The following is a 13,590-nucleotide window of genomic DNA, read 5'->3' as shown; positions in this document are numbered from 1 at the left end:
CATTCTAAGATTTTTCCCTTAGTTTAAAGGGGAAAAATTAAAAGAATGGTAAATAGTAGGTTTGGATATTTGTAAATGTGTGTTTAAAGTTCAAGTCTAAATAAGCCTGGCTCTAAATTCTTCAAGAGGTACTCTTAAAGCACTATTTTAACTAGATGCCGCCACCTGCTGGACAGTTTACAAGGGTTTTGAGCTTTCCTGGTACAAAAAAATGACCGTGGAGGAAAACAGAGCAAAATGTTTCTTGTTTTCATAATAAGCTTTACAGGAAGACTTTACTTTAAATTTTATGGCTATACATAGGTTTGATCAAAATAATTGCTTAAGTTTTAAATTTTTACATTTTTAATTAAGAGGGGGTAGTTGAAGTTCAGAGAATAATCTGGGAAAGAAACCACCCTCAGGATAGAACAGATATAAGCAGTGTCACACCATTTCATGATATGAGGCTATGCTGTAATAGTAGAAATATAAGATGGCCAAAATTAGTGTCATGTGGTCAAATCAGACTCTTGCATTTCTGTTCATTTCTTTCACACATGCTAATAACACATTTCATAAACTGAAGATTCCAAAAGTTACCTCTTTTGGAATAAGCTAATAATTTATGTTATATAAAATGTTTTAAAATGTATAATTAGGCTTATAACATAATCTACAGTAAACGGTGGCTTCCCAGGTGGCGCTAGTGGTAAAGAATTCGACTGCTAATGCAGGAGATGTAAGAGACATGGGTTCAATCCCCAGGTCAGGAAGATCCTCGGAGAAGGGAATGGCTACCCACTCCAGTATTCTTGCCTGGAGAATTCCATGGACAGAGGAGCCTGGTGGGCTATAGTCCATGGGGTCACAAAGAGTCAGACACTTAGCACATACTAAATGCCATCTCTTTTGGATTTTAAGATTTTCAAAAATCAGATATGTGTGACTACTGAATACATGTCTATGATGTAAAGAGCCAGCAAGAAGCTTCATTAAGAAATTCTCCTCCTATAAAAGACTAGTCATCAAAACAATCTAATTAAGTCTGAAGAACAAGGAATACAACAATAATGTCTCTTTGTTCTGGTGATCTGGTCAAGCGTGATCTAATCAAGACAGACGACAGCAAGAATGAAGAACAACAGACACTTGGCTTACCCAAAAGTGTCTTTGATCCCATTTCCTTTTATACAGACCTACTTTTACATCTTATCTGTTCTGCACACAACAAACACTGCCAATACATAATAATCAATTAAGAATTCAAAATCTAAAAATTGAAACTTTGAAATAATATTTAAAGCAATGACTTTCTCTGGCTCTAGCTTCTAAGCCTCTGGTAACTTCAACTTTCAGCTCATGAAGTCTAACAAGATTCTGTGTTAGAATATCAGTGTTAATGTAAACGTCTAAGGGTCTACAGTAGTCACGTAACTCCAGAGATACAACTGTGAACTCCACGTTGTCGTTGTTGTTCTTCAGTTGTTCAATCGTGTCCGACTCTGTGACCCCATGGACTGCAGCACACCAGGCCTCCCTGTACCTCACAATCTCCTGGACCTTACTCAAACTCATGTCCATTGAGTCGGTGATGCCATCCAACCATCTCATCCTCTATCATCCCCCTCTCCCCCTGCCTTCAATCTTTCCCAGCATCAGGGTCTAGTCTACTGAGTCAGGTCTTTGCATCAGGTAGCCAAAGTATTAGCACTTCAGCTTCACCATCAGTCCTTCCAATGAATAATCAGGGTTGATTTCCTTTAGGATTGACTTAACCAAATAGACCTGCCATGGGCTTTAAAAATTAAATGTATTTGATAGCTCAAATTTGTGAAGAAAGGCCAGATGAAAACAAAAGTCTTGCCCTCTAGGACCAAAAGCTCACTCAGTAGTGAACCCTGTGACTGAAAAGGCTGATGTTAAAAGGCTGCCATGGATTCCCTTACGGAGTGGCCTAAAGTCCCTGCTCCAGAGTTAAGCACAGCAAGTGTGGCCTCTTAGAAATGCCTCAGTGGAGAAATCAGCATTTAACTCTTGCATTATAGAATACAGATTTTTATCATTGTTGTTCAGTCGCTAAGTCGTGTCCAACTCTTCGCAAACCCACTGACTGTAGCACGCCAGGCTCCTCTGTCCTCCACTATCTCCTGGAGTTTGCTCAAATTCATGTCCATTTAGTCAGCAATGCTATTTAACCATCTCATCTTCTGCTGCCCCCGTCTCCTTTTGCCTTCAACCTTTTCCTACCTAACAGCAAAGGAAACCATCAACAAAATGAAAAGACAACCTACAGACTGGGGGAACATATTTGCCAACAATGTGACCCACAAGGGCTTAACTTCCAAAATGTACAAACAGCTCATACAATTCAACAGCAAAAAAACAAACAACCCAATGAAAAAATGAACAGAAGACCTCAACAGACATGTCTCCGAAGAAGATATACAGATGGCCAATAGGCATATGAAAAGATGTTCCATTACATCACTAATTACTAGAGAAATGCAATTGAAAACCATAATGAAGTATCACCTCACACCATTCAGAATGGCCATTATCAGAAAGTCTACAAATAATAAATGCAGGAGAAGGTGTGGAGAAAAAGGAACTCTCCTACACTGTTGGTGGGGATGCAAATTGGGTCAGCCACTATGGAGAACAATAGGGAGTTTCCTATAAAAACTAAAAATAGAACTAACATATAAGCCCGCAATCCCACTCCTGGAAGCCCTACTCAGAGCCAGTCTAATGCCCAAGCAATACTATATGACCAATTTAGATGATGTAGGTTAAGGATTTCAAAAGTGTCTTGCCAAAAAATACCAACTCTTCCCAATCACTAAACCATTCATTACTAAGAAGGTTAAAATAAGTTACATGATTCTTCTTTTGTAGAAGAAGAAAAAGAAAAGAAGGGAGAGGAGGAGGCAAATCACAATATACAGTTGATCCTTGAATAATGTAAGTTTAAATTGCACAGGTTGACTTATACACAAATTTTCCTCAATAAATGTGTACTACAGTACCACACAATCCTTGATTGGTTGAATCCACAGATTTAAATTGAAGAAAGGGGGGAAAACCACTAGACCATTCAGGTATGACCTAAATCAAATCCCTTATGATTATATAGTGGAAGTGAGAAATAGATTTAAGGGACTAGTTCTGATAGACAGTGCCAGATGAACTATGGGTGGAGGTTCATGACATTGCACAGGAGACTGGGATTAAGACCATCCCCAAGAAAAAGAAATGAAAAAAGGCAAAATGGCTGTCTGAGGAGGCCTTACAAATAGCTGTGAAAAGAAGAGAAGCGAAAAACAAAGGAGAAAAGGAAAGATAAAAGCATCTGAATGCAGAGTTCCAAAGAATAGCAAGGAGAGATAAGAAAGCCTTCCACAGTGATCAATACAAATAGAGGAAAACAATAGAATGGGAAAGACAAGAGATCTCTTCAAAAAAATTAGAGATACCAAGGGAACATTTCATACAAAGATGGGCTCATTAAAGGACAGAAATGGTATGGACCTAACAGAAGCAGAAGATGTTAAGAAGGTGGCAAGAATACACAGAAGAACTGTACAAAAAAGATCTTCATGACCCAGATAATCACAATGGTGTGATCACTCACCAAGAGCCAGACATCCTGGAATGTGAAGTCAAGTGGGCCTTAGGAAGCATCACTACAAACAAAGCTAGTGGAGGTGATGGAATTCCAGTTGAGCTATTTCAAATCCTAAATGATGATGCTGTGAAAGTGCTGCACTCAATATGTCAGCAAATTTGGAAAACTCAGCAGTGGCCACAGGACTGGAAAAGGTCAGCTTTCATTCCAATCCCAAAGAAAGGCAATGCCAAAGAATGCTCAAACAACTGTGCAATTGAACTCATCTCACACGCTAGTAAATCTCAAAATTCTCCAAGTCAGGCTTCAGCAATACGTGAACTGTGAACCTGCAGGTGTTCAAGCTGATTTTAGAAAAGGCAGAGGAACTAGAGATCAAATTGCCAACATCCGCTGGATCATCAAAAAAAACAAGAGAGTTCCAGATAAAAATCTATTTCTGCTTTATTGACTGTGCCAAAGGCTTTGACTGTGTGGATCACAATAAACTGTGGAAAATTCTGAAAGAGATGGGAATACCAGACCACCTGACCTGCTTCTTGAGAAACCTGTATGCAGGTCAGGAAGCAACAGTTAGAACTGGACATGGAAAAACAGACTGGTCCCAAACAGGAAAACGAGTACGTTAAGGCTGTATATCGTCACCCTCCTTATTTAACTTACAAGAAGAGTACATTATGAGACAATGCTGGGCTGGAAGAAGCACAAGCTGGAATCAGAATTGCCAGGAGAAATATCAATTAACCTCAGATATGCAAGATGGCACCACCCTTATGGCAGAAAGTGAAGAACTAAAGAGCCTCTTGATGAAAGTGAAAGAGGAGAGTGACAAAGTTGGCTTTAAGCTCAACATTCAGAAAACTAAGATCATGGCATCCGGTCCCATCACTTCATGGCAAATAGATGGGGAAAGAGGGGAAACAGTAGAAACAGTGGCTGACTTTATTTTGGGGGGCTCCAAAATCACTGCAGATGGTGATTGCAGCCATGAAATTAAAAGATGTTTACTCCTTGGAAGGAAAGTTATGACCAACCTAGATAGCATATTAAAAAGCAGACAAAAAAAAAAAAAAGCAGAGACATTACTTTGCCAACAAAGGTCCATCTAGTCAAGGTTATGGTTTTTCCAGTGGTCATGTATGGATGTGTGAGTTGGACTGTGAAGAAAGCTGAGCACCGAAAAATTGATGCTTTTGAACTGTGGTGTTGGAGAAGACTCTTGAGAATTCCTTAGACTGCAAGGAGATCCAACCAGTCCATCCTAAAGGAGATCAGTCCTGGGTGTTCATTGGAAGGACTGATGCTGAAGCTGAAACTCCAGTACTTTGGCCACCTGATGTGAAGAGTTGACTCATTTGAAAAGACTCTGATGCTGGGAGGGATTGGGGGCAGGAGGAGAAGGGGACAACAGAGGATGAGATGATTGGATGGCATCACCGACTCGATGGATATGAGTTTGAGTAAACTCCAGGAGTTGGTGATGGACAGGGAGGCCTGGCGCGCTGCGATTCATGGGGTAGCAAAGAGTCAGACACGACTGACAGACTGAACTGAACTGAAATGAAAATGCCACTGGAAAAACCTTTACAGTGGAAGGTGAAAGGTCCCCTAATGAAGAGTATACTTGGGAGGAGGATCCTTTGGCTGGTATAATTCCTCGTACTCTTCATCAGATTTTTGAGAAACTTACTGATAATGGTATTGAATTTTCAGTGAAAGTGTCGCTATTGGAAATCTATAATAAAGAGCTCTTTGATCTCCTTAATCCGTCTTCTGATGTTTCTGAGAGACTGCAGATGTTTGATGATCCCCGTAGCAAGAGGGGAGTGATAATCAAAGGTTTAGAAAAAATTACAGTACACAACAAGGATGAAGTCTATCAAATTTTGGAGAAGGGGACAGCAAAAAGGACAACTGCAGCAACTTTGATGAACGCCTACGAAGTCCATCCCACTCAGTTTTCTGTTACAATACATATGAAAGAAACTACAGTTGATGGAGAGGAGCTTGTTAAAATTGGAAAGCTGAACTTGGTTGATCTTGCAGGCAGTGAGAACATTGGCCGCTCTGGAGCAGTTGAAAAGAGAGCTCAGGAAGCTGGAAATATCAGTCAGTCCCTGTTGACTCTGGAAAGGGTTATCATTGCTCTTGTAGAAAGAACACCTCATGTTCCTTATCGAGAATTTAAACTGACTAGAATCCTCCAGGACTCTCTTGGGGGATGTACAAGAACATCTGTCATTGCAACAGTTTCTCCTGCATCTCTCAATCTGGAGGAAACTCTAAGTACATTGGAATATGCTCATAGAGCAAAGAACCTACTCAGTAAGCCTGAGGTTATCCAGAAACTCACCAAGAAAGCTCTGATTAAGGAATATACAGAAGAGATAGAGCGTCTGAAACGGGATCTTACAGCAACTCATGAAAAAAATGGAGTGTACATTACTGAATAAAATTTTAGAGCTATGAGTGGAAAACTAACTGTTCAAGAGGGAGAAATTGTAGAATTGGTTGAAAAAATTGCTGCTGTTGAGGAAGAGCTAAATAGGGTTACAGAATTGTTTATGGATAGTAAAAATGAACTTAACCAGTGCAAATCTGACCTGCAAAGTAAGACACAAGAACTTGAAACCACTCAAAGACATATGCAGGAAACGAAATTACAGCTTGTTGAAGAAGAATATATCACCTCGGCTTTGGAAAGTACTGAGGACAGACTTCATGATGCTGCCAACAGGTTGCTTAACACAGCTAAAGAAACTACAAAAGATGTATTTGGTCTCCATTCTAAACTGGATCATAAGAAAGCAGTTGATCAGCATAACGCAGAAGCTCAAGGTGTTTTTGGCAAAAACTTGAATAGTCTGTTTAATAATATGGAAGAATTAATTAAGGATGGCAGCACGAAACAAAAGGCCATGCTAGAAGTTCACAAGACCTTGTTTGGTACCCTGCTGACATCCAGTGTCTCTGCATTAGACACTGTTACTGCAGCAGCACTTGGATCTCTCACATCGACTCCAGAAAATGTGTCTGCACTTGTTTCTCAGATGTCTAGTATGATATTGAAAGAACAGTCGTTAGCAGCAGAAAGTAAAACTGTACTTCAGGAATTGATTAATGTACTTAAGACTGATCTCCTCAGTTCACTGGGAAACAGCTTTAACCCCCACTGTGGCATCTATACTGGAAATCAATAGTCAACTGAAGAATATTTTCAAGACTTCGTCGATTGTGGCTAATAGAAGATCAGAAGAAGGAAATGGATGGCTTTCTTAGTACACTGTAACAATATACATGAACTAAACGAAAATACAGTTTCTTCCTTGGCTGAATCACAGAAGGTGTGTGAAAACTTAACTGAAGATGTGAAAAAAGCAAAGAAAATCCATTCACAGGAACTTTACCAGTTAATCAGTCTTTGGGAGGAGAGATTCTGTGACTTGGAGGAAAAGTGTAAAAACATCCAGAAACCAGTTAGCAGTGTTCAAGAAAATACAGAGCAAACGCAGGAAACTATGAAACAGGAAGATCTGGTTCCTTCAGAAAATTGCAAACAAAATCTCTCTCCTCGGACCGCGCAGGAAGAAGCCTGGCAGCAAAGCCTAGCGCTCGGAACCCTGCAAGCTCACCCTGCCTGCGTCTCGCCACCACCTGGGTGTTCTTCCCCTTTTCGTCTTTCTTCTTCGCAGATGGATTCGGCTGGGGCGCTGATGACAGTCCTCTGGGAGGGTGGGGTCATGGACTCGGGGGCCTTGGGGTATGGAGCAGCTCTACGGCCGGCGTAGGCCTCCCCTGCCGGGTGCTGGCATGCCCGCGGGGGTCGCTGTCGCCCGGGAACCGTGGCTGGCCGTGGCGTCTGCCCCGCGCTGGCCCGAGCCTTCCAGTTGCGGGCCTGGTCTCCGTCCCAAGCCCAGGAAACCGAGCAACCACTCAGCGCCTCACTTTTTTTTTACTTTACAATATTGTATTGGTTTTGCCATACATGGACTTGAAGCCGCCATGAGGGTACATGTATTCCCCATCCTAACCCCCCTCCAACCTACCTCCCTATCCCATCCCTCTGGGTCATCCCAGTGCACCAGCCCCAAGCACCCTGTATCATGCATCAAACCTGGACTGGCGATTCATTTCACATATGGTATTTTACATGCTTCAATGCCATTCTCCCATATTATCCCGCCCTCGCCCTCTCCCACAGAGTCCAAAAGACTGTTCTATACATCTGTGTCTCTTTTGCTGTCTTGCATATAGGGTTATCATTACCTTCTTTCTAAATTCCATATATATGCATTAGTGTACTGTATTGGTGTTCTTTCTGGCTTACTTCACTCCTTATAATAGGCTCCAGTTTCATCCACCTCTTTAGAACTGATTCAAATGTATTCTTTTTAGTGGCTGAGTAATATTCCATTGTGTATATGTACCACAGCTTCCTTATCCATTCATCTGCTGATGGACATCTAGGTTGCTTCCATGTCCTGGCTATTATAAAGAGTGCTGCGATGAACATTGGGGTACATGTGTCTCTTTCAATTCTGGTTTCCTCAGTGTGTATGCCCAGAAGTGGGATTGCTGGGTCATATGGCAGTTCTATTTCCAGTTTTTTAAGAAATCTCCACACTGTTCTCTATAGTGGCTGTACTAGTTTGCATCCCCACCAAGAGTGTAAGAGGGTTCCCTTTTCTCCTCACCCTCTCCAGCATTTATTGCTTATAGACTTTTGGATAGCAGCCATTCTGACTGGCGTGAAACCATACCTCATTGTGGTTTTGATTTGCATTTCTCTGATAATGAGTGATGTTGAGCATCTTTTCATGTGTTTGTTAGCCATCTGTATGTCTTCTTTGGAGAAATGTCTGTTTAGTTCTTTGGCCCACTTTTTGATTGGGTTATTTTTCTGGAATTGAGCTTCAGGAGTTGCTTGTATATTTTTGAGATTAATTCTTTGTCCATTACTTTGTTTGCTATTATTTTCTCCCATTCTGAAGGCTGTCTTTTCACCTTGCTTATAGTTTCCTTTGTTGTGCAGAAGCTTTTAATTTTAATTAGGTCCTGTTTATTTTTGCTTTTATTTCCAATATCTGGGAGGTGGGTCATAGAGGATCCTGCTGTGGTTTATGTCGGAGAGTGTTTTGCCTATGTTTTCCTCTAGGAGATTAAGAGTTTCTGGTCTTACATTTAGATCTTTAATCCATTTTGAGTTTATTTTTGTGTATGGTGTTAGAAAGTGTTCTAGTTTCATTCTTTTACCAGTGGTTGACCAGTTTTCCCAGCACTTGTTAAAGAGATTATCTTTTCTCCATTGTATATTCTTGCCTCCTTTGTCAAAGATAAGGTGTCCATAGGCGCGTGGATTTATCTCTGAGCTTTCTATTCTGTTCCATTGATCTATATTTCTGTCTTTGTGCCAGTACCATACTGTCTTGATGACTGTGGCTTTGTAGTAGAGACTGAAGCCAGGCAGGTTGATTCCTCCAGTTCCATTCTTCTTTCTCAAGATTACTTTGGCTATTCGAGGTTTTTTGTATTTCCATACAAATTGTGAAATTATTTGTTCTAGTTCTGTGAAAAATACCGTTGGTAGCTTGATATGGATTGCACTGAATCTATAGATTGCTTTGGGTAGTATACTCATTTTCACTGTATTGATTCTTCTGATTCATGAGCACGGTATATTTCTCCATCTATTTGTGTCCTCTTTGATTTCTTTCACCAGTGTTTTATAGTTCTATATATAGGTCTTTTGTTTCTTTAGGTAGATATATTCCTAAGTATTTTATTCTTTTCGTTGCAATGGTGAATGGAATTGTTCCTTAATTTCTCTATTTTCTCATTGTTAGTGTATAGGAATGCAAGGGATTTCTCTGTGTTAATTTTATATTCTGCAACTTTACTATATTCATTGATTAGCTCTAGTCATTTTCTGGTAGAGTCTCTAGGGTTTTCTATGTAGAGGATCATGTCATCTGCAAATAGCAAGAGTTTTACTTCTTCTTTTCCAATATAGATTCCTTTTATTTCTTATTCTGCTCTGACTGCTCTGGCCAAAACTTCCAAAACTATGCTGAATAGTTGTGGTGAGAGCAGGCGCTTTTGTCTTGTTCCTGACTTGAGGGGAAATGCTTTCAATTTTTCACCATTGAGGGTGATGCTTGCTGTGGGTTTGTCATATATAGCTTTTATTATGTTGAGGTATGTTCCTTCTATTCCTGCTTTCTGGATTGTTTTTATCATAAATGGATGTTGAATTTTGTCAAAGGCTTTCTCTGCATCTATTGAGATAATCATATGGTTTTTATTTTTCAATTTGTTAATGTGGTGTATTAAATTGATTGATTTGCAGATACTGAAGAATCCTTGCATCCCTGGGATAAAGCCCACTTGGTCATGATGTAGGATCTTTTTAATATGTTGTTGGATTCTGTTTGCTAGAATTTTGTTAAGGATTTTTGCATCTATGTTCATCAGTGATATTAGCCTGTAGTTTTCTTTTTTTGTGGCATCTTTGTCAGGTTTTGGTATTAGGGTGATGGTGGCCTCATAGAATGAGTTTGGAAGTTTACCTTCCTCTGTAATTTTCTGGAAGAGTTTGAATAGGATAGGTGTTAGGTCTTCTTTAAATTTTTGGTAGAATTCAGCTGTGAAGTCGTCTGGTCCTGGGCTTCTGTTTGTTGGAAGATTTCTGATCACAGTTTCAATTTCTGTGCTTGTAATGGGTCTGTTAAGATTTTCTATTTCTTCCTGGTTCAATTTTGGAAAGTTGTACTTTTCTAAAAGTTTGTCCATTTCCTCCAAGTTGTCCATTTTATTTGCATATAGTTGTTGATAATACTCTCTTATGATCCTTTGTATTTCTGTGTTGTCTGTTGTGGGCACCTCACTTTTAAAAAGGAGCAGACTGGCCGGGCCAATGGCAGTGCTGGTGCGCAAAGCACTATAGGATGCAGTGTCATCACCAGACCCCACCCCAGGGTGTGGCCCACGGAAAAGCAAATAGCTGGTCCTTCAGTGCCAGCCTGGAACTCATAGTCTAGCGGGAGACTGTCCCTGAGTAGTGAACGTCTCTAGGCCAGAGTTTCCTCATCTGCAGAATGGGACTGATAGCAACTGTCTCAGACAGTTGTGTGAAAATTAATGAGCTGGTGAGGGTAAATAGTTTAGGCTAGAATAACCACGTAAGCACTCGGGAATCCTAGCCATGATTGTAAATGATATTAGAGAATTGTAAGATAGTGCTGAGGAAGCACAGAAAAGAGTGGTCCAAAGCAAACCCCTTTCTTGGAGGAAGCGTCCAGAATTGTCTTGAAGAATAATTAGGAAATGTTAAGGCTACCACGGGTACTAAATCGTGATGAAAAAGACACTGAATGTTACTTTAGGACTATGAATTTATCCTTTGAGTGATGAGAACTCGTCCTCGCCAAATGACTCCAAGCAAGAAAGCAAGGTCAGATTTGCGCTTTCCAACCCCGGTCCTTCTGTAGCTGTTGCAGGCTCAATCTGTGTGGCGCAGCATCCCACAGGCCTCTCACGGAGGTTGCACAAATGCCCGCGGCCGTCAGCCTGCAACTCCCTGCAGGCAATACTACCCAGCTCCTCTCGAGCACAGTGACCACCTGCTTCCATAGGAGTACTCTGGGCGTTTTGGCAGTGTTTAGATGGAGAAACAGTGGAAACAGTGTCAGACTTTATTTTGGGGGGCTCCAAAATCACTGCAGATGGTGATTGCAGCCATGAAATTAAAAGATGCTTACTCCTTGGAAGGAAAGTTATGACCAACCTAGATAGCATATTAAAAAGCAGAGACATTACTTTGCCAACAAAGGTCCATCTAGTCAAGGCTATGGTTTTTCCAGTGGTCATGTATGGATATGAGAGTTGGATTATGAAGAAAGCCGAGTGCCAAAAAACTGATGCTTTTGAACTGTGGTGTTGGAGAAGACTCTTGAGAGTCCCTTGGAAAGCAAGGAGATCCAACCAGTCCATTCTAAAGGAGATCAGTCCTGGATGTTCATTGGAAGGACTGATGCTAAGCTGAAACTCCAGTACTTTGGCCACCTCATGCAAAGAGGTGACTCATTCGAAAAGACCCTGATGCTGGGAGGGATTGGAGGCAGGAGGAAGAGGGGATGACAAAGGATTAGATGACTGGATGGCATCACCGACTCGATGGACATGAGTTTGAGTGAACTCTGGGAGTTGGTGATGGACAGGGAGGCCTGGCGTGCTGCAATTCATGGGGTCGCAAAGAGTAGGACACGACTTAGTGACTGAACTGAACTGACAGTTGCTTGACCAGACTAGACGTGAGTCGCAGATTCAGGAAATAAAGAATCTTGGGCCTGTGCTATACTTGGCTCTGGGAAAAAAAAAACAAAGCAGACGCATTACTTTGTCAACAAAGGTCCATCTAGTCAAGGCTATAGTTTTTCCAGTGGTCATGTATGGATGTGAGCTGGACTCTAAAGAAAGCTGAGCGCTGAAGAATTGATGCTTTTGAACTTTGGTGTTGGAGAAGACTCTTTGAGAGTCCCTTGGACTGCAAAGAGATCCAACCAGTCCATCCTAAAGGAGATCAGTCCTGAGTGTTCACTGGAAGGACTGATGTTGAAGCTGAAACTCCCATACTTTGGCCACCTGATGCAAAGAGCTGACTCATTTGAAAAGACCCTGATGCTGGGAAAGACTGAGGGCAGGAGGAGAAGGGGACAACAGAGGATGAGATGGTTGGATGGTATCACCGACTCAATGGACAAGAGTTTGGGTAGACTCCGGGAGTTGGTGATGGACAGGGAGGCCTGGTGTGCTGTGGTTCATGGGATCACAAAGAGTCAGACACGACTGGGTGACTGAACTGACTGATGGATGTAGAACCACAGAGACAGAGGGCCAACAATATACTTATACTTGGAACAACTGCACGGGGGGCCAGTGCTCCTAAACACCATGTTGTTCAAGGATCAACTGCTACATACACACAAGGGGAGTAGAAACACAGAATTAACTAGCTGGTCTCATAAAGCAGGACTGTGAGAATAGGAAAAGGACAAATCAGTAACAGATTTTTATAAAAGGTTGCAGAGGCCTGAGTGAGACAGCTCATAGGACGTTCTCACACAACTAGGGGACTGTGAGCATAAACTGGGTGCCTAGAGGCATCCAAGAGGCACAGTAATTAAAGGCAAAGACATGCTTTGTCTCCTTCCTGATTTTTCACTTCCCTGTCTCCCCATCTTTGAGCAGACACAAACCCTAGAAGACTCTGAAACATACCTAAATTCACCATAGTTTCATATAGTCCTACCTAACATGATGGTTTCTCCTGAAGAAAAATTAAACTCACAAAGAAAAAGAAAAGATAACTGAATTGGGAATTTTACTTTAATCCAAATAGTTTACAACTCTGAGATAAAAATAAAGATGAATCAATTTTACTCACCAACAGTTTCTTCTGATGCAGCAGTCAAAGCTAGAAACTTTTTTGTATTTTCCATTTCCTCATTACTTTGCAAAACTTCACCATTTTTTGCAGACTAATAAAAAAGAAGAAAAGCTTAAACATGGGGAAAGAAGGCAACTGTATTCATTGATATATTTTTTTAAATTCTAAGATGGTTTCCAATTCAGTTCATAAATACAGGTCATTTTTACTCCTTTAATTAGGAAATCTGTTCATGTTTCCTGTTTCCTCAAAATTCTGTCAATGAGTATTCCCAGTTAAGAGTTGGAATATGTCTATCTCTGTATGATAATTACCATGCTTTAAATTTCTGTTTAATAATAAGCAAGTTTCATATATTTCAAAATTGGTATTATTTTATTATGATTCCAGCTATAATTCATATTTCCAAGCAAGTAAAAATTTGCTTTGATATTCAACAGACGTAAGTGATAGACTAACTTTTCCTGCTAAAATTTATTTCTCTAGCTTAAAGCCAGAGAAGGCAATGACAACCCACTCCAGTACACTTGCCTGGAAA

General features: G+C 40.8%; 1 protein-coding gene and 1 pseudogene across 3 annotated transcripts in view; one reads left to right on the top strand and one right to left on the bottom strand.

The window, feature by feature from the left end:
- Nucleotides 1-13,590, bottom strand: part of FSIP1 (fibrous sheath interacting protein 1) — a 259,251-nt gene that overhangs the window by 220,417 nt on the left and 25,244 nt on the right. For all 3 annotated transcript variants that reach the window (XM_043919251.1, XM_043919252.1, XM_043919253.1), the window contains exon 5: nt 13,050-13,143. In XM_043919251.1, coding sequence (XP_043775186.1) covers nt 13,050-13,143 — 94 coding nt within the window. The remainder of the gene's footprint in view (nt 1-13,049; nt 13,144-13,590) is intronic.
- LOC122704986 lies at nt 5,173-7,395 on the top strand (annotated as a pseudogene).

Source organism: Cervus elaphus, chromosome 12, assembly GCF_910594005.1.
Source record: "Cervus elaphus chromosome 12, mCerEla1.1, whole genome shotgun sequence".
Classification (NCBI taxonomy): domain Eukaryota; kingdom Metazoa; phylum Chordata; class Mammalia; order Artiodactyla; family Cervidae; genus Cervus; species Cervus elaphus.
Note: the sequence above shows the minus strand (reverse complement) of the source record. Positions and strands in the feature narration are given on the sequence as shown.